Raw genomic sequence first — 24,356 nt, forward strand, 5'->3', positions numbered from 1 at the left:
ACGCGCTAGGCCGCAGCCCGGCGGGGCCGCGCCCGTCCCGCCCGGCTGCCGCCCGGGCCCCTCACGGGGCACGAAGGAACGCGGAGCCGGCACCCGCCACCGCTGCCCCTTTGCGCACTGCATTTCCCAGAGGCCCGCGGGGCAGCCCTCAAGCGTCTCCTGAGGGAGCGCTGGCGCGAGGCCGGCTGGGACGGGTAGTTCTCGGCCAGCCTGGGGTCTTGGCGCCAACTACATGTCCCGTCTGCCCCCCGGAAGCAGAGGCGGAGCCTGGAGAAACGGAAGGGCGGCACAAAGGCTGACGGGAAGCGTAGTTTCCTAGCGCGTAGAAAACGCAGGCAACTACATCTCCCATCTCTTCCGGGGAGGCGGGCCGAGAGCAGCTCGCGCGAGTCACCATGGGTGTTGTAGTTCCCGCGCCTCGCCTTCGCCGCGCGGCGGGCCGAGGCCCGGGCGAGCTAAAAACTACCAAAATGGCGGCAGGCGAGGCCGCGGGGAGGGGTACGGGAGCTCCGGCAGGCCACACCGCGCTGCGCGTCGGGGCGGCGGAGTACACGCGGAATCGGCGGAGCGAGTGCTGAGTCGGTGCCGCCGCCGGCTTCCCCCTTCCCCCCGGCCGCTGGGAGACGCTTGGGGGCCGCGGAGCCTTGTGGGGCAGCCACAAAATGGAGGCGAACGGCAGCGGCAGCAGCAGCGACTCGGCTCCCGACTGCTGGGAGCAGGCGGACATCGAGCCGGGCAGCGCAGCCGGCCCGGGGGCCGCCCCGGCGGGCGGGGAGGCCGAGGCCCAGCAGGAGCTGCTGGGGGCGGCCTTCAGCCGGCAGCTGAACGTCAACGCCAAGCCCTTCGTGCCCAACGTCCACGCCGCCGAGTTCGTGCCGGCCTTCCTCAGGGGGGGGCCGGCGCCCGGCCTGCCGCCGCCCTCGCCCCCGCCCGGCCTGCCGCCGCCGCCCCACGGTGAGCGGGGCCGGGCGCCGCGGCGGGAGGGGGCCGGGGGGGGGGGGGAGACGGGCGGGAGGGGCGGGGGGAGGCGGGGAGGGGTGAGGGGGGGCTAATGGGGGTTCGGGGGGGGCTGAGGGGGGAGTCCTGGGCGGTGAGGGAGGTAAGGAGGGGAGCTGGGGGGAGTCCTGGGGGGGGTGAGGGGGATAAGGGGAGGTGCTGAGGGGGGGTCGGGAGGGAGCTGAGAGAGGTAAGGGGGGGATTTAGGGGGTAAAGGGGGGAGCTGAAGGGGATCGGGGGGTGGAGCTGAGGGGGGGTCCTGGGGGAGCTACGGGAGCCCCTGGAGGTGCTGAGGGGGGCAAAGGGGGGGGGAGCTGAGGGGAGCCGGGGGTGCGCTAAGGGGGGAGCTGAGGGGGTTGGGGCAGGGGCGCCACGCAGCGGGGCCATCGCGGGGGTTTGGGGGGGTCTCGGGGCGCTGCCCCGCAGCGGGAGGGGCCCCCTGGGTCCGGCTGCTCCCTGCCCTCCGGGGGGGCCCTTCCCGAGCCGGGGGAGGCGCACGGAGCTACTGCTGAAGCAGCTCGGGAAGTTCCCGGAGGTTTTGGGGGGTGATAGACGAAATGTTAGTGGGGAAAATGGCAGCTGCTGCCTGCTTCAGACCTGTCTTCAATGCCTTCCTGAAGATTGCACCGAGTAGTTAACTTGTTTTCTAATATTATGCTGATAAAAGATTAGTAGGGGAGGGAGGTTTGTCCGGCTGGCCTCAGTCAATGGAAGGCCCTGAAATTTGCCCTGCTTTTAATTTCAAAGGATCCTTGTGTATGCAAACGGTGTTAATGCTACATTTACTTTGCATATGGGAAATTAAAAGAGAGCTACTTTCTAATTTCCAGCTCCAGACTGCACTTCCTCCCAAACATCAGACATGATAGCTAGCGTTGTGGCAGGGTTTTAATGTCACATTACATCTAAGGAGTTTGGGACCTGGTTAAGTATGGTAGTTTAATGCTCTACTATTTTTTTAATTTATATTTTTCTCTATCTCTATTGGTACATTGTAAAACAAACTCATACTTTAGATATTGATTCTAGTAATTTAATTTCACTAAAGCTACTACTTGTTACATCGTGTTTGTTATGATTTCCTGTTAATTGTGGCTTATTATTTATTGCATACTGGTTTAATATATGAATTAGTCTTGCACTCTCTAGGATCTAGTCATCTGATGTTAACAACTGAAATCTGTAATTTTTATATGTGATGCTTTAAAATTTGCAGAACAGAATATTAACCCCTTTATTTGTTAGAGTAAATGTTAGGATTCTGTGTTCTCTGCAGCACTCTGTTTTCTAATCTGAAAATGTAGCCTGTGTGCTCTGTAGGTAGGCAATGTATAAGTGCATGAAAATATGTTTTCCAGAAGCCATGGACCAACGACTGGATCCTGCTTAGAATAACTGTGTATGCTAAGGTTTACTGGTGTGAAGGTAGAGCAGATAGCTTGAGGCTGCACTGAACATACAATACACCTTTTAAATAATTTCTAAAATTAATTCTGGTGTGTTTTTCAGCCATTATTACAACATGCATCAAAGTTTGTTTTTCACTTTGTAATCAATATTGTGACTAAAAACTTCCTTGGAGTTTTGAATGTTAGAATAATTGATTATCCTTCCTGGCTACTTCTGTAAGATTTCTTCTAAGGCTTCCTAATTTAAGAGTTAAGTTACTTTCCCTCACCTGCTTGTATTTATTTCTTCAGGCTTTCCTTTTCTTTACTCTTTTGCTACTTGCCAGGTTCATGATAAGCTACTGCCTTTCCAGAGGTTGAAGACAACTTTACTGAAAGCTTGTTGGTCATCTGGAGTGATCAGGAATAGCTTTTCTTCTTCATCTTAGTTGCTGAGCATATTTCCTTTATACTGCTGTGATCTACCTGATTTGAATTTGGCTTGCCTCTGTATCTTCTTTAAGGTTTAGAATTCTTCTTTAAGTTTTATAAGTTGAAGTTTCTATAATTGATTTGGGTGTCCATAGGGTTAAGCAGACACAAATCTGCAGGTGTCCCCCCATCCATTTTTTCTTCACTGGAATTCTGTCTTTTTTATGCACTTTTCCAGGTCCGATGTACTTGCTTAAAGAATAATTGACAGTCTTGTCCTGGCAGATATTCATATAAGGTGACAACTACTTTCCTGGCTAGGAGAGCTGGGTGGAGCTTGCTCTGGAAATAAGTCAGAACAGCACGTGACCAGACAATGGTGCTGAATAGGTGACTTTTCAGCAACCCAGTTTGCTATTGCTCCTGTAGGCAATTAGGTGTTCCATGGCACGCATCCTGTATTACCTTGTGAGAAAAAAATACTTCTATTTACCATCTGTTTTGAGGTCTGTAGAAATACCTGTTTTGTATTAGCAAGAGCCGAAATAAATCTTGATTCTTATGAGGACTCTAAAAATCTAGTTGTCAGCTAAAGGACTTACGTGGCCTAAACTTAAGTTTTAGTAATGCTTTTCTCCTTAAAACTTTCTTTCTTGCTGAAATTTTGTTTGGGCCATAATTTCTCAGTAATTCAAAGGATGCTGGAGGTCAAGATAGATGTGCAGTGGCAGCAATGGATGTAGAAAAATTCTGATCTCAGTTGTCTGGTGGTAGTATGTAATAGTGTTTCTTCTTAGGCGCAATAACTTGATACTTCTAAGAATTCTGTAAATTATGGCTAGAGCACTGAAATAATGTTCACAGAAACCAGTCAGAGAACAAGATGCAAACTTCCTAAAACTGTGAGACTCCTGAGATTTGTGTTCCAAGTAGTTTACTTTAAAAGTTATGTCCTGTGTGTGCTTTTTGTTTGATTGCAAATCGTGTGTTAGGGAGAATACCTGACCAATGTTTACCCCTAATGTAATTTTTGCTTGCAGATGTTTCAGAACTAGTTTGGAATTAAATTACCGTTTGATTACATGCGAAAAGAGCACGTTGTTTAAATTTCTGAACCTAAGGAACAGCTCAAAAAAATCTATTCCAAGTGTTGTACTTTGTGAGGACCTGTGTTTATCAAATTGTGTCAAAGTCTAACTCATTTGCTTAGAACCTCTGGGTTCCATCAGAAATGTGAAATAGAGGCTTCTGGATTTTCTGTCTGCAACAGACATCCCTGTACCGGAGTACGTTCCAGTGAGTCATGTCAAGTACATCATGGACAAGTTGTGCTTCTAGGAAAGCTTATTTTAGATAGCAGTTGCTGGACTAGCAAACTCAACTAAATTAAGCCAAGGTGTGATAGTCAATAAAATGGCAGTAGATTGTCTTAGTGCCTCTAAACGTTCCTGATCACAACTGCATCTTGCAGCTTCACTGTTCTGTAGCACCTATGACTTACTCTTATTATGCTTTATTAATTTTGTAAGTCTGTATAAGATACAATTGCATTTTTGTTTGTTTCTACTTCCAGACACCAGGGAATAGTTACAATATATTTTTTTCTTACTAGGATTAATAAGGCTTCTGTTTTCTCATACCTGAGATCCAAACAAAGCTTATCCAAGTGAAAAATCTCTGAAAACGCAGCATCAACTTGCATTTTTGTGGTTACATTTTTGTCATAGTTCTTGAACGCTCACAGGATTTTTGGTAGAATTGATCACAGCTCCCTTGTATGGGCTTTATTTTATGTTAGGTTTTCTCCTTTTTTGAAGTCATTTTTAACTATTCTCTGTTGATTTCCTTTGAACCAGGAGAGTGAACTAGGTGACTTCCCGGGGTCCCTTTCAACCTGAATTGTTCAGTGTTTTTAAGTATGCAGTGCTTGTGGTAAGAAAAAAGTGTCAGTAATAGAACAGTAACGTGAACAAAATGTACGTGACACATGTCAGCTGGAGTAAGGAAAGATAATGTTTAGCCTTTTGGTGGCATTAGCGCTGTTGTTTCTTTTAGTATGTGTATTGGCCACATGAAGCAAACTTCTGAGTGCATTCAGCAATGACTAGTTTGGGCAACTTGACCATACAGTCTTGAGTAAAGCAGACATCTTGTTTAAGATTCGATGCCTTTTAGATTGTTTCACTCCCTAAATATCCTCACTGGCCTGCAGCAGGCACTTTGGAAATAGTTATGTTCAAGCAGCTGGACATCCTCACTCTTCAATTGCTTTCAATAAGTGGATATAGCATCTATCTTTTTGGTTTTCCCTAGCCTTTATTTTGACCTTGTAGCTAGCTGGAACTTCCACTGTTTCTTTTTTTTTTTTTTTTTTTTTTTTTTCACAACCAGAAGCAAGGAAAGGACCTCTAGTATCTTCTGTTTCAGTTCTGAAGCCTATAATTTCCAGAGTAGGATGGTGTCATCATGTTTTCCCCCCAAAATGGTCATCTCTTGCTCTGCCTCGTTCTCTGTTTTAAGACTCTTCTTCGCCAGACTTCACTTTGCATATGAACCTGCAAAGAAAGTCTTTGCCAAAAACTGGTAGGTCCCTGTACAAGAAGCTAGCATATAAAGGAATGCAAGTTTATGTAGTTTACTCATACCAGCATTTGAGTAGCCACATGCTGATGATTTACTCAGAAATACAGAGCTGATAATGCCACTGTTCATAGATCATAATTGTAAACTTGAACTGCTTACATGAAAGCAAATTAATGCGGTATTGTGAATGCCAATGTATGGTGTAAATTCCTGTCATTATCAAAAGCAAGTCTTGATTTGCATCACCACTTGACTATGCAGATCAGTGGTCTGTGTATCAGCCTCTCCAGACGGATGGGCTGCATCGCCTCCTGTACCCTGGCCAGCATGGAGAAAGGCTGTGTCTTGGCACAGGCTCGCTCGATTACCAGACACAGTGTATACATACAGTGCAGTCAAGGTGCCAGCGCGTTGCACTGATGGTGTTTGTCCACGTCTGAACTGCCCCCAGGCAGGTAGCCAGCGCTGTGTTGTTCCTGTTAGAATAATTCATCAGGCTTGTGGCCTTTGCCTGACTCCAATAAAAGGCAGACCACTAGGAGCAGGCTGTGGATTAGATGAACTGTCCTGGAGTCTATGTGCAGGCTGCTGACCGTGGGACTTGGCTGCTCTATTGAAATGAACACAAATAATTTGGGGGTAATTCTTGGATTCTAGTAGCAGTTTCATTTTACAATTTCACTTACTGAATTTGGGGCTTTTTTTCCAGTGTTGTGATGAGACACACAGAAGTAAGAGACGCAGATGATTGAAGCCAAAATAGAAAGATGGTTTTGTTCTATTATGAAGGAATAAACCAGTCAAAATTTGATCAGTGAAATTTGGCTGCTTTGAAGAGGTTTATGTGAAAGTGAAGCTGATCAAATTTCAGTACAAAAGTTCGTTCGGGACAGGTGATGGAATATTGAAAATGCATTCTCTAAAACAGCCTGGGGCAAGTTACACATGATGCGGAACTCTCTGTGTAAATGTTAAGACCCTGGGTTTAACTTTCTAAAAATCTGTGGGATATACTTGTTTTTTATTTTTTATTCTGTTTCTACAGGCTTTTGAGATATAGTCATGAAAGAGTGGAATCCTTAAATGGCTTAATACAGAGCTTGATTTCTTGACTATCTGCCTGAAAAATCAAACTGTCAATTAAGCACAGATACTTGGCTGTAAGGAAAAGGTTTTTCTCATTGTATTCCCTGAAAATCCCCATAAGCTTTTTAGACTCAGTTATGAAGAAGCATGTTGTCTTTAGATAAGATAAACGTAAGGTGTGTCCTCACTGAGGAAGGAAAAAGGTGGGTCTTTTGCTAAGTCAGAATGTAGTAAAATCATATGAATGCAAAGCAAGTGCTAATATTTTTAATTAATATTATGAAGTCATGTTAAAACTCTTAAAACTGCTTTTATATCAGTTCATTGTAAAAACTGGGCATACTTTTTGTCCCCTGGTTAAGCTGGGTCTTAGGCTATGAAACAGGGCAGAGAAGAGGAGAAAATAATTTTGGATATAAGTTAGCTTTCAAAACAACTGCCTTTACTGCTCACAGTGAACTCCTGAAAACCTTTTCTTTCTGTGTATTTTAAAATACTGAGTATGAAATATTTTGTTTAGCTCTAGCATTTATTTGTGCTTAGAATGTTCTTTTGTTTTTTGTCCACTGAGAATCTTTTATTGATTCTTCTGCTCTGTGGGTTGACTTAGACCTTTAATTTTCTACTTCGGTGTGATTTTACTTTCTTTATACTTTCTTTTTAGAGAAAAAAGGGAGAAGGTTAGGGACAAACGCGTGTTACGTAATTCATTAAAATTTTTGAGACAATGACTATTTTGTAAATATACACTGAACTCAGATATTCAAACCACAAGTAAGAAAAGGTGGTGGAAATCGTAAGGTGGGTGTAAGGCATTTCTTTACTCCCTAGCCTTCTAGGAATTCCTCTGAAGGAACTTTTTGCCTATGTTTGAGCAGCAACAACACACTTGCTGTCCAGACCATCTTAAGTTTTGCAGATGAGACTTGTTTCAAACTGAATTTGTCCCCTTTTTTTTTCTTGTTGTTGTTTATCCTTTCCCTTTATGCTCTGTTGTACAAACCATTTTGCTAGCCCCATTTTCAACCTCACTTGTCAGGTACCAGCACTGCTGAGGTTCTTATCTCTCTTGCGGCAGAGCAGCCTGGGAGCCGAGTTCTGTTAGGCAGAGAGACAAACTGCGGCCTCTCTTCAAGCCATGATAACTGACTCTATGAAGGCATTTGCACTGTGGCTTCAAGTAGCTGCTTCTGGGGAGTTCCCACTGAATAGGATGTGCTTATGTGGAGATAGCTATCTGCTTATTTTGTGCGTCTGGGAAATGCTCCAGTTCAGGTGTAGCTGGAGCTGTTGTTACTGCTTGGCACTTGAATTTGGCTGTAAGACTGTACCTGAGCTGCGGATTCATCTAGGTTGGAAAAGACCTTCAAGATTGAGGCCAACCATCAGCCTGACCTATCAAGTCCCATCACTAAACCGCGACCCTGTTGTGCCACACATTCTTCCAGACCAGCAAGTAACACTGTGCACTCTGGCTAGCGGGAGGCAGAACGTCTGATTGCATGCCATTTGTAGTTAGCTACTTCTTTTTCTGTATTTTCTTTCCACAGCTGGCCAGCTGTGACCCTGTGTTTGCTCCAGTATGCAGTGCTGTGTGATGAAGTGGAGGGGTCTCGGCAGGCCTTACCCTGTCTCTGGAACAACACTTCTGATATTGGTCCTCAGCATACCAGCTATACCTGGCCCATACTTGAAAATCTTGTTCCATTCTAATATAAATTTAATTCTAAAGCAGTTTTCTGTTGAAATTGCTAAACTGCTGATGTTGTTATGTTCCTGGCTTATATACTAGTTTAAAACAATATTTTCAGAGTGAAAAACATACTTTAACTTTTAATTGGTTCTACTTGTGCAGTCTTGGTTATTGTACAACCAAAACACATGCAAGTACAAAACTGGATGCGATACACAACAAATGCATCAGCTATAGTAGAACACAGAATGAATTAAATAGTCAAAGTATGTTCCTGCACTATTTGGGGGGAACATCAACTGGGTTTTAAGAGACCAGTCATCCTGCTTTAAAAACAGTGCACTTCTGGACTCATTGGGACCATGCATACTCCTTCAGAGAATTGTGTTTTAAAAAGTTTTACCTTTTCAGATGAGATTATGAATTACATCAAGTCCTTGTTTAATGGTCTAGCAGTAGATTAATGTAACATATGTATCCACTTTTACCTTCAGCATTGATTTAAAACAAAAATGTCCTAGGGCTCTGATGTTCAAGAGAACTGAAGATAAAGTGCTTGCCTCTTGTAATGCAGCGAGTCAGAAATGCAAAAGCAGTTCCTGACTTACAGTTTGAGGAGAGATGGAGTATGAAGGATGCTATATAAAATCTAATTGTTGTTAGCCATATGTAAAGCCAAGAATTTGAAACATTACTTAACTACAATTTGACATCATTTAAGGCATGTTCTGACTTTAAAACCGTATTTCATGCAAGCTGCATTTTGAATCCCACTCATGTGACAAGAATCCTGTCTGAAGAGCGCTTGCAGATGAGGATCTAGAGTTGTCAAGCTCAACTTGAAATGTTGAGCTTACTTTGCTGACTTCCAGAAAACACCAAATTTAAAACTTTGCATGTCTGCTTGAGTATAGTGGAGAGAATAGGATAAATTACAAGGGCAATTTAGAACCTATCTCAGTTTGCCTTGCCTTTAAAGGCATTTTGTTACAATGACATTTACCTCATGGGGAAAATGAGCAAGGTTACTTCAGTTCACTGGGTTTGTCCAGATGTTTTGCTGCAGAGACAGCATGGAGTTTGGACCTCTTTTCATGTCATAATGCAGTACTGAGTCCTAGGTAGCAAGCCTATCTAAACTAGATTGAAAATTGTCTTTTTGTGATCCACAGATTCCCTAGGCTGCTTCAGAACTTAAGGTGTTTTTCCTTGAATTATTGAGAGTGCTGTTCTGTCACCTCTGTCATGGCACCAGGAGCACTTATCTACCAGCTAATAAATTGCTTTAGAGAGCTGATCTGTTTTTTGGTTGAAAGAGTTTTGTGCTAGTTCAGTTTTTGGTCAGACCAGCTCTGTCTGTGGAACTTCATTGGTTGTCTGTGCACCAGGGCTGACAACAGAAGGGACAGAAAAAAAGCACAACGTGGCAACCCAGCAGTTTAAGCAGCAGTAGAACTGCATCCTTTTGGGGTGCTTGTCTTCAGGCGTGCTGCAGGGGATTTGCTCATTTCCACACAGAGCAAATGATAAATCTGACTCTTCAAAGCCCAGACTTCTCTCGTCTATTTGTTTGCAATGCACCAGTGCCCAGAATAACCTGCCTTAACCTGAAGTCATTGAACAGAAGTAAGCAATTCCTAAAAGGGATTTCTTTCTATCACTTAATTCCTGTTCTTCTTGAAATTAAGAGTATTTCTCTTTTACTTGGTTTCTCTACAATGCACTCTTTAAGAGAGTGGTTTGTATTCCTTTCCTGCTTTGAAGGAACAGTGCATATTTCAGTGTATTTCATATACAGAAGTCCTCTTGCAAAATGTGTCTCCCACTTTGTGTATCAAAATGACCAGAATTTAATCAGTGACTGTGGAAATAGCTGAATGTCTCTTGCCCCTTGTGTCTGTGTGGCATTAGTACTGTTTGGCATTCATACACAAACTATATTATTGATTTCTTTCTAGCATGCCTAGATTTGTATAAAATTTAACAGATGGGCATGCTTTCAGGAGTGCTGCTCTTTGAGAGAATGAACTCTGTTTCCATACTTCTTAGGTTAACAATTTGTTATTTCATCTGTTATTTGTGAAGGAACTTTTCTTTCCTTCTCTAGTCTGTATGCCTGTTGGATTACATACCAGAAAATCAGAACCAAAATTTTTATGAATGTTGGTTGATTGCTGTATTTTAAAAGTTAAAGCAACTCTTCAGCTACTTGTAGAGCTTCTGTTTTGAGGCAAGCGTGTAAGTACTGTCATGTAAGAAGTTTTTCACTATGGAGAGACTTCAGGAGTGAAATCCTGAGCTTGCTGAAATGGCGCTGTCATGAAAGCTCTGCAGGCCAACCACAGTACGTGTGAAATAGCCAACAGTCTTCTGAAGCGTTGCAAAACAGGCCTTTGGTTCATGCCTAGATTCTGTGCCACCTGCTTACCACGCTCAAGTGGGATGATTTGGGTCTCTTCCAGCTCTCAAATGAGAGTAATATTTCTTGCAAGGACTTTCAAGGTATTCTACCCGTATGTTTTTCCTTACTCTATGAAATCATTCTTTTAAAGCTTTATTCCTGTGGTATTGGGACCCTGGCATGAGGATCATGTATGATATGATACAGGAGTGTAGGGAACCTTGTTCTGAACAGTTTTGTCTGTGTTGCTGTGCCCTTTCTGCTGCTGCTGGTCACTGGGTGTTATGCTCTGACCCACATTCACCCTGCCTGCAAGCTTTGTCATCTGGACCTCTTCCAGGTTTTCCAGCGCTGCTCCAGTTTATAGAAGTCTGCAGCAAATACACAAACAATGCTAAAGCAAAGAGGCTTAGAATCAGGTCCTTCTCTACATGTTTTTGTTCCTTTGAGGGATTTTTTTTTTTTTTATTCTGTAGGTCCCATTATGCATATAGAGCAAGTAATGCTTTAAGGTCTGTATTTTTATAGTGGGGCTGAAGGAGAGCTGGCAGTACAGTTACATAGAGGGTATGAATATGTTAGGTGAAAAAAAAAATAAGGAGATGAACTTGTTTCAAAGAACTTTGAAGTGTACTTTATACCACAGTAAAAATAAAAAGGTTAAGATTTTAGGGATAATTTTAGAATGCCTCTTGATTATGTGGAACGACGTCCCTAAACTTGAAGTGGTATAATTGTTAAGTGGAACATACCACTCTTAGTAGGTTTAGTAATTAGTTATACCTCAGCATATAGTTTAATGGCATCGTTGAGTGCTTAAGGAGGTTGATCTATCCAAATAACCTACTTGTGGCCTTGATACACACAACTGGTGAGATTGCTCTCTGAGTACCATGGCTATATTACAGTGTTTAAGAGGACTGGCAAACTCACTAGGTATATGAATGAATTATCTCTTGACCCTAATAACTAGAGAAGATTTTAAGAACTTAAAAACATTGAAACAAGCTATGAAGAATGTGAAATTTGAGTCCCAATAGCATTGTAGGCACACCTAGAAGGTGAAGCTAGGAGAACGTTGCCATACAGCTGTGATGCGGCAAACACATTGTTTCAGTGAAACTGGTTTTCCATGTTTCTAAACATCAGTTAGATACTAACACTTAAAATAGCAAGTGTGCCCCCAAAGTGTGGGGTGGTACAATACTATGTGCAGAAAAATTACTTCCCTTAGAACTTGATAAGTGTATCCTTTTTTTTTTTTTTTTTTTTTTTTTTGGGGGGGAGTTGGGGATGGAACTGTTCAGAATTGATGTTTTACTTTGAAATTTTTTAAGCAGTGTTCTTTAGAAGTACTTGTGCTTTGAAACTATATTTAGTACTGCTGGGGTTTGGTTGTTAAATACACTTGGCAATAAAGTTGGAAGAATGGTCTTTGCTGTCTAAGTGTAGAAATTGGTTACAACAGTATATTTTAAAAATTGAACTTTTTTCTTTGCAGGTGCACCCGTAGAAGCTTCTCCGGAGGAGCAGACAGCCTCTTGTGAAGGTAATTGTTCTCATGCTCTGACAACATGCAGTGTAGCTCCATTAAATAAATTTTAACAAAATTATTGCAAAGCATCTCCTTTTTAAAAATGTGTGCGATCCTTTTCTAATATTCATTCTTTGTCACCATGCTGCTGTTGTAAGGCAGTGTGGTTATCAGTGGTTATTTACAGTGTTATACCAAATCAAGCAAAGCACACAAGGACCAACTGGTTTATTGAAGGCCATAAAGCTTGCATGAAGCAAAATTTAAAAATCTGAATGTCTATATTAAATAGCATAGGAAAGTGTCCAATCACCTGAACTATCCTTTTATTAATTTACTCTATTACTCTGTGTTCTTGATGCTGTCTTGGTAAATAGATGTAGTTTGTGATTCCTCTTTTTTTTTTTTCCCTAGGTTCAAATGCTGCTGCTAACATGGAAATTTCAGAATCTGTTGGTAAGATGAGAGTTGTTCAATTTCACTATAATAGGGCTACAAAATAACAATTACTGTGCTTTTGCTGAATCATTGTAAACAAAATTGAAGAATACCTTATTGAGCCATTGTATTTTGGTCTTTACTGTTTTTCATTGTGTCTTTATATTTGGATTAGCAAAGAGATAATTGACCACTAGTATGCATTGACAGATGCATTTAGATTACTTTGAACAGTGAAAAAAGCATCAGCTCTTCATTCAAAAGTCATTTTATATTGCAAAATAGTCTCACTAACATGTGAAATGGCAACTAACATAAAATAGTAGTATGAATAATCAGAACATGGAAATTGTATCATTCTCTTTGTATGGCTTATGGGAGAACTTAAACCATTCTTTCTCCCTTTTTCTTTCTAAACATGACTGTCTACAGATTCAGACCAACAAGATAGACTGTGTTGATCTTCAGATGTGTTTTTCCCATTAAGTTTTTACTTTATTAAAACAGAAGTCTCTTCAGTTCTGTGAATCAGTTTTCTGATGTCAGCATGCAAAAAAAGTTTGAAAGCTCCAAGAAATAACCATTTCAGAAACAAGCAGCAGTTGCCTTTTTTCTTAACAGAAAAATACATTAACAGACTGAATAATTGAAATCTTGTCATTTCATTTTGAGGGGTGGAAGCTTTTCTCAGTAGTCACTGCTTTTAGTTTCTTGTTCTATTTGAATATATCTAATTGGTTAATTTTTAGTGGAAAATGGAGAGACAGAAATGTCCCCAGAAGAGTCATGGGACCACAAAGAAGAAACAAGTGAAGCGGAACTAGGAGGTGGTCCATCAGTGGATTCAGGGCCTTCTGAAGAAAGCGCTCAGGAAATGATGGAAGAAGAGGAGGAAATACCAAAACCTAAATCTGTTGTAGCGCCACCAGGTGCTCCTAAAAAAGAGCACGTAAATGTAGTATTCATTGGGCATGTAGGTAAGTTGTAAGTGAATGGGAGGTAACTGAATCTTTGCATTGTGTACGAGGTGAAAGGATTAGAAATTAATCCTGCTTTTTCTAGTAATGCATATATTCATCCTGTCTTGAGGGTAGTAGGAGCATTCATCTTAATGAAGCTACTTTGGAAAAAATAAATAATTTAAAGCAGATCTTTCAGGGATAGAGTGACAAGGTACTGCTTGGGTTTTCATGGACACAACAGCATCTGTGTTCATGATTTCTCAAGTACCTGCCCTTTTAAATGCCAAAGTTATGTATCTGTGTTAGCGTTCCAAAGGACAGAATCAGAAAACAATGCTTCTTTTCTGCTTTAAATAATTTCAGAAAGCTCTTATTGTTAGTAATTACTAAATCAGAAAATAATGTTCAGAAGATTAAAAATTACAGATCTCTAAAGAATGGAACAACTTAATATAGGGCTAATACGTAAGAATTTGTAGCACAGCATCCCAGCTGAGTAGTTTCAACAAATTCCAGAAGAATCTTAAGTGATGTCAAAAGTATTTAGGAGTGACTGAATCATGAGCTCTAGATTTTTCACATGTATAGACTTATTACTTTAAAAGCATTGTAACTTAGCTGGGTAAGCTCAGAACTGAGTCACACAAAATAAAGAGGCAGTGGGCAGAGATACATCCCAATATTGAAGAGTAGCCTATAGGAGTTGGTAACAAGGGAGAAAGGAAGCGGGGAAAGGGCTTTTGCACATGTTTAACCCATGCTTTTGCTGGATCACAGCTTGTTGGGTGTTCTTTGATTACAGATGATGCCAAGTTGATATGTATCAAAAACATGATTTTCAAAATTCAGTAATTGAATTGACAGTGAACTCTTGTGGAAACAAGGGAAGCTGAGAGATACTTCAAAAAAGTAGAATTAGGAAAGGCATCTTTGGAAACAAATCAGATGACATTGATCTTAATTACTTTCCTTTTTCTTAGGATTTTATTTTAAATTGTGAATGATTTAACTATTTCCTTGTTTTTTTTAGATGCTGGCAAGTCAACCATTGGAGGACAAATAATGTAAGGAAACTAAAAATATTTAAGAGATTGATCTGTTTTGTGGGTTAATATATATTACATAAAATATTTTCTTTCTGTATTTGATCATCATAGATTAATATTTTTATGATAAAATATCGTTGTCTATTTAGTGTAGTTGCTTATTCTCTTTGGATTTTTTTAAATTCCAGCAGATTTAAGATTAGAAGTTTCACTTAATGGAAACAACTGCAAAAGCATGCATTATTAAATTTTAAAACTTGCTTTTTTAGAGCATAATTCTGTTTTTCTTTGTACTTTTAAATGTAGTTGAAATTGCTTTGTATCATTTGTTAAACTTTGTCCTTTTTGTGAGAATTTACAAAGAAAATGCTTATTCCCTAGTGTTAACATCGTCAAGCTTGACTGTATTTTAAAATATGAAAATAAAAAGTTAACCTTTTAAGTCTGTTTTACAAACAGCATCTAGAGGTTGCAATACTCTTATGAGACAAAAGCAATGCAGTTCAATCTTACAGTTTGTCAAAAACAAGAAATGGAATGTAGTACATGAAGAAATAAATGCTATCCTGCTGATGCAAACTATTGCTATGATTTAAAATAATATTCTCAGGAAAAGTGGGAGGTCTTTGTCTTGGCATTTTCATTCTGTTTTGTTTTTGACCAAACTGGAATGTCGGAACTGTCATGCTACATTTGTTGCTCATACTACAGCAAATTAGCATTTTGTTATCTGATGTCTGTTCTCTGTGTACAAGGAGATGTCAGTTCTTAACACTTTTACCAGTGTGTTAGGTTCCTAAAGTTCTCTGTAGGAATCTTTCTGTTTTTCATTTTTGCAGAAGATCCCTTTGTTGTAAGGAGGGGGGAAAGAGGGTAATCAAGTTGTCAGTAAACCTTTATTTACTGTTATAAATTTTCCTTGTAAACTATGCAGATTACTGTTATTAGAAGATCAGGTAAAAATACCTGAGTGAAAAATCTGAAAGTTGTAATGTTATAAAACTGTATACTCCTCACGTACCTCTTTTGATAATTGAAAGATCTCTCTTAAAATATCAGGTTACTTCTTCTATGTAAGGAGTGAAAACAAAAATATTTTTCTTTACATTTTAGAAATATTTCATTTATATTTATTTTAAAAATTCTTATCTCAATTTTTACTCAAATTTTGAAAGATTGGATTTCTCTGACATGTACATAGCAGACATATTTCCTTTTCAAAACTTGCCACTGCAGAACGTTTTACAGAGGCTAAAAAAAAGATCTCAGCTAAAGAAATAGTGTCATACTTTTTACTGATAATTGTGCGGATTTCTACAGAGAACAAATTCCACTGCTGTTCACATCAGACTGTTCGATTTTTTTTATTTTTTTTCCAAAATAATCTGTATGAATTGCGTAACTACTTAATTACATTTTTGTTTATGTAAAATTGCTTTTTTTTTCTTAGGTATTTGACAGGAATGGTTGATAAAAGAACACTTGAAAAATACGAAAGAGAAGCTAAAGAAAAAAACAGAGAAACATGGTATGAAACTTACTAAGATAATAGTCTGCTTTTTACTTTGTGCTGTGATGAAAACAAACTGTTTTTTAATCTCTGTCCCCGTGGAAATTTATTATTGCTGGAATTGATTTGGTTTGTGGGGGGAGGAATCACTTGTTTTCCTCCACTACTTCTTTAACCAGGTCTATATGAAAACAGTGTGATTCACAATTCACATTGCAACAGGTTTTGCTGTTCTTTTATTTTTTTTTATTTTTAGAAAGTGCCTAGTTATCTGGTAGAAGGAGTACAAGGCAGAAGCTTTTGGGATTATTGTATCTGTCTTTTACCTGTAAACAGCAGAGAGGTTTTGAAGACAGAGATCAAATAAGTCAGTAGGGCAGATGCAAGATGAGAGCAAGTGAACGGTTTTGGCAGTAGTATTTATTCATATAAAAACGAAGATACAAGGTCCAGAGTTGTTAAGTTTACTCTGGGTAAGAAGATGCTACTCCCATGTATAGATTTGGGGGCTTTGTTTGTGTTTTTCTTTTATTTGTGTGTGTGTGTTTGTATACAGCCCATATAGCATCCTGCTTCTTTTGCCCTCAGTTTCTGGAAAGCTGATTTCGCTTTTGGAACCTTTTAGTTTCATTTCATCTGTCTAACTTTGTCTAACTTGGTTGTCTGTCAGTGGGATAAAATATAATTAGGAAGGAACAAGCATTGATATGATCAAAGATAGGATGAATAAAGGATATAGGATGGGTATGAATATAGGATGAATACTGTCTATTTCATCATCAACTTCTGTTTATGTTTGAGGCAATAAGAATATGCAAATCAGAGCTAATTTTTGCGTTAATTGTGTTGAGAAAAAGGATTTTTTTTTTATTTGATCCAGAACTGCCTTTCAAACTGAGGCAAAGGTTAATACTTTAGTATTTGAGGTGAGATCATACCTGGAGAAGTTAGGAATTGAAAACTGTTGTTCAGAATTGCACAAGTCTATGTGAAGGACAGCTAGCACTAGGCAATATGGCTTACTAGATATTCAATAAAAGTGACTATTGGTGTTGGACAAGCTTTAGTTTGGCAGTGCTAATGTGGTTAAAAGTGTTGAGTGGAAAAAAGATGTTACGATAACCGGATTTTCATACTTAATTTTAGTAAAAATTAATATAAAACAATATTTCGTCATTTTTTTGTAGGTACCTTTCGTGGGCTTTAGACACAAACCAAGAAGAACGAGACAAAGGTAAAACAGTAGAAGTGGGTCGTGCCTATTTTGAAACTGAGAAGAAACACTTCACTATTCTAGATGCTCCTGGGCATAAGAGCTTTGTTCCAAATATGATTGGTGGGGCTTCTCAAGCTGATCTTGCAGTGCTGGTAAGGACAAATCAGATATTTATTTATTTATTGTGGAATTAGGCTTTTGATTTTTGTTGGTTTACTCATTTCATTGGTCATAGTGGCCAAAAATTAAAAATCGTGAGTCTTTTTTGGGATAACTAAACAGCTTCATAAAATTGTCCACGGTTTTCATGTGTTTTTTATGTCCCAGCAGAAACTAATGGATAATACTGAGGTTATACCAGTGTATTTTAAAAGCTTTTACCAATTTTGACTACCAAAAGTTATTTTTGATTAAGGTGATATTACCCATTGTCTGTTTTTCTGCTGAGAAAATTGTAGAACTTTTATTAAAATGTATGTTTTTAATTAGGTTATTTCTGCAAGAAAAGGAGAGTTTGAAACTGGATTTGAGAAAGGTGGACAAACAAGAGAACATGCCATGCTAGCAAAAACAGCAGGTGTAAAACATTTAATAGTTCTTATTAATAAAATGGATGATCCAACTGTAAACTGGAGTAATGAAAGGTGAGTTTGATTTAAAAAAAAAAAAAAAAAAAGTGAAAGATACTGAAATGATTCCTAACCAAAGTAATTTTGTATCCCACTTTGCTGGAAACTTAGAGGCTTTATACTGAATCTGAAAGGAACTGACTCTGCTTTCAGTAGTTCAGTTTGCCAGATTCTTGATTGCTTGGCCACGTTTCTGCAAAGCTCGTATCTTAGGTTTGGTGAGAACAGCATTATCCTGTTCAAATAACACAGGGTAGATGCATACAAGGTGGAGTTGTTCTTTTACGATAAGCTGAACTGAATAAGCAAATAATAAGTATTTCACGACTGCAGTCTGAGAAGGAGGGAGGAAGGGAATCTTGCAGTGTTATGGGCCAGGTAAAAATAACTAGAAAGACAATATGTAATCCTTAAATAACTGTAATAGTAAGGATTGAGTTCTTCTTTTCTGCTTTAATGCTCAAATGTTACAAAAGAGCTTTAATTTTCTTAAGTGTCAGAACTTAGGTCTTTTTAAGGCTTCTGTCACATCTTCTTGTCCCTTCAAGCTGGATGCTAAAAAGCATAATTTGGTCCTTTCCTAGAGATACTTGTGTAGTGATGGGATACAGTTTTTCCTTCTACAGTATGATAAGAAGAGTTGTCAGAGAACTTGCTGTGCTATCAAGAATCATGAAAGTTCTTGAGGAAAGCTATGAGGGATTATGCAAACTTACAGCATCAGCCTGGTTTGCTAAGAGGATAAGGCGTGGCCAATTGTGCTGTCTTGGTCCTGCCCCAACCTTCCTCAATTTTTAACATTATTAAATTCATCAGAAACTGAGGGGAAGAACTGTAATAGATATAAATAGCAGTAAGTTTTTACAAAACGATACAGAAGATTGGAAGAGAGAAAACTATTGCTAGGGTGAAAGCCCACAGAATGACCTTAGTAGCTGTCTGCTTGGTCTGTCTTGCTACCTTCGCCTGTATCTCTAGCTTAAAAGCAGATGCAGCATGTGTTGTTGCTTACCCAGCCTAGTAATTGGGGTATTTGGGAGAGAACTGGTGGTACTTTATGGAGCAGAGGAATGAGGGAAGTAAGCAATACCGAGTTGTGCTGGAAGATTGGGGAGTAGATGAAAACAGGCCACCAAATTCTATTAGTTTTGCTACTTAGAGAATAACTTAACTCACGAAAATTAAACAAGTCTGATTTTGTTGTTGTTTTTAAGCATAATATTATGTCGTGTTGGATAATTTCAGTTTATCTTAATGTGCTTGTCGTTTTAATAGATATGAGGAATGTAAAGAGAAACTGGTGCCGTTTTTGAAGAAAGTTGGCTTCAATCCCAAAAAAGATATTCATTTCATGCCCTGCTCAGGACTGACTGGAGCAAACCTTAAAGAACAGTCAGAATTCTGCCCTTGGTATATGTATGTATTGTAAATTCAATTACTTTTATATTAGTTATGTTTCAATAAAAGCAAAATGCTACAGTGAAGTTAGGAAGAAGTATAGAATGGCGTATTGTAGCTGTGTTCAGGAATTCCTGGCTGAAGTGCTTAAGGAAATGGGATCACAGCAACAAGGACACAGAGCTATGTAATCAACCAAATAAAACCATTTGCTAACTGCAGAAGATTAAAGTTAGCAGACTCTTTAAAATATTAGCAGTATTTATTAATTTTTGGCTTTGTGAAATGGAATGCAATACCATCATGTGAATTTTCCAGTGATGCTGCATTGGACCTGTTGCTAGGATGAGTAATTGTTTGATATGAACAGTTTGATTGAAAATGGATTATTGTTAGTGGCAAGTCTTGTCTCCCACTGGGTTTCATATTTTCCAATATTGTTCATGACAGCTAAAATGTATTAACAAAAAAATCTTATTTGGAACTAGCTAATGGTTTTGCATATCCAAAACAAATTAAGTAAATCCAGCAAGATTCTCAAGGGGATAATGAATGTATGTGAAATATGCCTGGGACTGTAACTTTAAAACTATATGTGCTTCCTAGGTGTTAACATGTTATTTAGGGTAATGTTAATGGTGGACTTTTATGATAGATATAGATGTCTAAGAGGTCTTGGTACTTAATGATGACAGAATGAAAATCTTTGTGAAACTGCATTTATCCATTCTGAGCAATTTTTAAATAGATGGGTGCTCATGTAACTGAAACAAATGCCTTCTGCTTTTAGTGGACTACCATTTATTCCCTACCTGGATAATTTGCCAAACTTCAACCGTTCAGCTGATGGACCAATCAGGCTGCCAATTGTGGATAAATATAAGGTATGATTTAAAATAATAGTATTGAAAATATAAATGTACTATTTTCAGGAAGCAGTAAATGCACTATTTACCATATTGTTAGAGCGTATCCGTTTTCTTTGATATGTCTACATTTCCAACAGTGGAATAGTGGCGGGGAAGGGATGTAATTCATTTGATGTTATATGAGACTCAAAACTGGTAATCTTTCATGAAAATAGCTTCCAAAATATTAAATATTGCAGTGGTATATAACTTCATAGGGTTAGGTAATCATACTTAGAATTAAGTATGATATTTTAAAGAGACAGACTCTTTAGAAAAAAGTTTGTAATTTTTATGTAATTTCTTTTCATTGAAGGATATGGGCACTGTGGTCCTTGGAAAGCTGGAATCAGGTTCTATTTGCAAAGGACAACAGCTTGTGATGATGCCAAACAAGGTATGGATTAGACATCTAGAACAATTCTGCTCTGAAAACAGCTTGGTTTTTAAATATATTACTTTAAATCAGAAAACTTCCTATTGTTTAATTGAGCAGAAGTAAGCACTCATCTCATATGAGCAATGTACCCAAGTATGTGTTTGTGTCTCATTGACTTCCTTAGAATTTGGAACTCAAGTTATGTATCCTCAGTAAACTGAATTGCTGGGCTACACATCATAGTTTGTTTGAACTGTGTATTACTTTGTATGCCTTCTGTACAAATGCAGACTTCTTTTGCTGTGGGTTAGTAATGTTCAAAACTTTCTTTTTTGTTCTTTTTTTTTTTTTTTTTTTTTTTTAAGTTTTTGCCAGATGGAAGAAAAAAAGTTAAAAGGATACAAACAGTAAACTGTAACAGACAATAGCTCTTAATAACACTGCTTGACATATTATTTGGGAGAAATTGAGAAACTAAATGCTTTTAACCAAACTGTTATAGAATTAGTCAATAATATGTCTGTCTCTCTCATCACTTCGTAAGTTTTAAACTAACTTCACTTTGAGACATAGCAGATGTCTTTGAAATTTGCTTTCCATTGAACATATTGAGTTATATGAATTGAGGTCTATTTGAATAAATATGCTGTTTAAAACGTTAGTCATTCAAATATTTTACATTTTCTGAAGCTTGGAGAACTAAATATAATGGATTTAGACTTTGGGTTTCTTTAAAATCCTGTCATATCAGTGATTTTTTTTTTTTTTTTTTTACCCAGCTGAAATATTCAATAATTGAAAACTGCATTTTTGCTTTCAGCACAATGTGGAAGTTCTTGGGATCCTTTCTGATGATGTAGAAACTGATTCAGTAGCCCCAGGTGAAAATCTAAAGATCAGACTGAAGGGAATTGAAGAGGAAGAGATTCTTCCAGGATTTATTCTCTGTGATTCCAACAACTTGTGTCATTCTGGACGCACGTTTGACGCCCAGGTAGAATAATTAACATTTGGTTACCGTGTAAGTGGGGAAACTGCATTGAAATATTTTGCCTGTGTTTCACCAAATCCGATTTTCAGTAGTTCTAGGTTTCAGTTGAGATTTCTCATTTGCTATCGAATCTCTAAATTGACAATTACATTCCTATTCCAACATCATCAGTCTGACTTTTGAAAATGTCATCCATTTTGAACGGAAATTCTCAATTAAGTTTTGGTCACCTCTAATCTTAAAAGAAAGACCTTGGTATGACAATGTTTCATTCTTTCATATTAGAAATAATTTGGTCATCTCTTTAACAAATATGTTGTTTGTGTATTGTTGAAATATGCATTTTAATATAGTTCTGTATTCAGTTATTTTATGCTCTTTTATACTAAAATGAGGAAAAATGAACTTATTTTTAATTGTTTTACAGATAGTGATAATTGAGCACAAATCCATTATCTGTCCAGGTTATAATGCTGTGCTGCACATCCACACCTGTATTGAAGAAGTTGAGATAACAGTAAGTGTCCTTAAAATATCAGTAAGCTCTGTTGTGATGTGAATACAGACAATGCACTTGGGGTGAAGAGTTCTTTGGAGTGACTAATATAACAAAGCTCCAGCCTCGATTGGAATCTTTGGTCAGTACTGTAACACAACCAAAAATGTCTGCAACTGTTAGCATAAGCCTTCTGAAAAGTGCAGTAGGTAATGATGGATTATCTTTATGCAGTAAGTCTCGGAAGTTCCTCTCTAAGACAACATTTCCATCTTTTTTTCCCTTCTTTTACAGGCCTTAATCTGCTTGGTGGACAAAAAAACAGGAGAAAAAAGTAAGACACGGCCACGCTTTGTGAAACAAGATCAAGTATGCATTGCCCGTTTAAGGACAGCAGGAACTATCTGCCTTGAGACATTCAAAGATTTCCCTCAGATGGGTCGCTTTACCTTAAGAGATGAGGGTAAGAGTGCTTGATCAACAATTAACTGCTACAAAAATACAGTTATTTCAAATAGATCATGCATGGCAATGAAGTATTAAAATGCTGGCATCTAGTTGAACTTAGTGTATCTGTATAACAATGGAAAGCAAACATAAGTAAATTTTTGTGCAGAGTTCCTGCTGGTAACAAGAAATGTGTTTTATTTTAGAGGAATAATGTGCATTGTAAAACAAATGGTTGAACCTGAAAAATTAGCAGCACTGTTTTCCTAACGCACCCTGGAACCTTAAATGCAGAAAAGATAAGGGAGTTTGTTACCTTTAAAAGCATTAAACAAGTCTGGCAGAATGATTCTGCTTTGCACTCCTTAAATGAACATAGAGTACACTTCCCACAACTCATACTATATTCTTTCCTGTGAAAATGACAGTTTCTCTAAGTTTTTGCTGTGCTTTCGTCTTACAATACAGTAATTTATTCTGTGTTATTTCTAGTATTCTGGAGAGCCTGTATGTATGGGGAAAGCTTTCATGTTCTTAGAGATTTATGCTTTTTCGCAATATATGTAACTGTAGTGTTTGTCTCCTTGGTTTAGGTAAGACCATTGCAATTGGAAAAGTTCTGAAACTGGTTCCAGAGAAGGACTAAGCATTTTTCTCAATGACCCCCGCACAATACTGTGAGGAAAATCGACTCTGCAAAAGCCTACTTCACACCGCCTTCTTATTTTCTGCCCATTGATAAACTTCTCCCCATATTTTGCAAAGACAAATTTCACAGCAAAGGTCCACATTATGTCAGCTTTCTCATATTGAGAGCTCTGCTATGCCACTGTTGAATTTCCCCCCCAAATTTTTTTTCTCCCAAATTCTGCTTCCTTGGAAAGATTCGGCAATAGCTTTGTAAGTGATGTGGACATAATTGCCTATAATTATGAAAATCTAACGGATTTTTAATGTTTAATTTCCCCCAACATATATATGAAGACCTTTTTTTTTTTTCCAGGCAGATCATTCAGAGTGTGCGAGTGTGTGTGCACATGTTACAAAGATGACTACCATGTTAATAAACTATTCAATTTGAAATCTTTTTCGGTATTTGAATTGCTTTTGAATAATGTTTTTTATCCAGATGTAACACAGTTGCATTAGCTTTTTAACTTTCCAGTAACCTCGATATTTGGTTATCTGGATTTTTCTAAACTCCTCAGCCTCCCCACACACACAGTTTTAAACGAGGCAATTAGGCACTCAGCCAAGTTTGTATTAAAAGAATTAGTTTTGCCCCCTTCCCTTTGTTGAAGGCATTCTTAAAATGAAAAACTTTCATGCAAATGTGGCACCTTCATTAGCTTTACATTTGTTAATATCTTCAGCAAACTTAGGTTGACTTAACATCATTACTAGACACAGTAAGTCAATTTTGAAGGCTAAAACTACATATTGTGTCTTTATAAAAATTCAGCGTTGTTAAATTCTTAACTGCAGAAAATGCTAACAACCAGTAAATCAGTGAAATTGCGAAAATAAGAATCTGTGGCAATAGTGCCTATTAGTATTTATAAGAGCTACATTTTGTGGGAGAACTGGGCCAATGAAAAAGTGCCAGTTTATATAAGTTACTCAGTTCACCCTGTCTTTAATTTACAGGGCTGGATAATCCTGGCTGTTTTAAAGATCAGTCTGGACTGAGAGGGAGAAAGACTATTTAAATCCCTAAGAGTTTGCACATACTGAAGTATGGGAGGGTCAGAATCAAGCACAGTCTGTAAATTTTTGCATATCAAAAAGCAATGTAAGCTTATAAGGACCAGTGAAGTTCTTCA

The 24,356-nt window shown here is 38.6% G+C and overlaps 1 protein-coding gene across 1 annotated transcript; it reads left to right on the forward strand.

The window, feature by feature from the left end:
• The first annotated feature begins 506 nt into the window (after positions 1–506).
• GSPT1 (G1 to S phase transition 1) lies at positions 507–23,620 on the forward strand. Its single transcript, XM_082772494.1, has 15 exons — positions 507–954; positions 12,081–12,128; positions 12,528–12,569; positions 13,301–13,528; positions 14,544–14,577; positions 16,010–16,087; positions 17,257–17,437; positions 17,775–17,929; positions 19,190–19,330; positions 20,103–20,196; positions 20,537–20,617; positions 21,420–21,593; positions 22,018–22,107; positions 22,381–22,549; positions 23,127–23,620. The coding sequence occupies exons 1-15, from the start codon at positions 663–665 to the stop codon at positions 23,177–23,179; spliced, it is 1,860 nt and encodes a 619-aa protein (XP_082628620.1). The 5' UTR covers positions 507–662; the 3' UTR covers positions 23,180–23,620.
• The last annotated feature ends 736 nt before the right edge of the window (positions 23,621–24,356 follow it).

Source organism: Aythya marila (assembly GCF_965140915.1).
Source record: "Aythya marila genome assembly, chromosome: 15".
NCBI lineage: Eukaryota > Metazoa > Chordata > Aves > Anseriformes > Anatidae > Aythya > Aythya marila.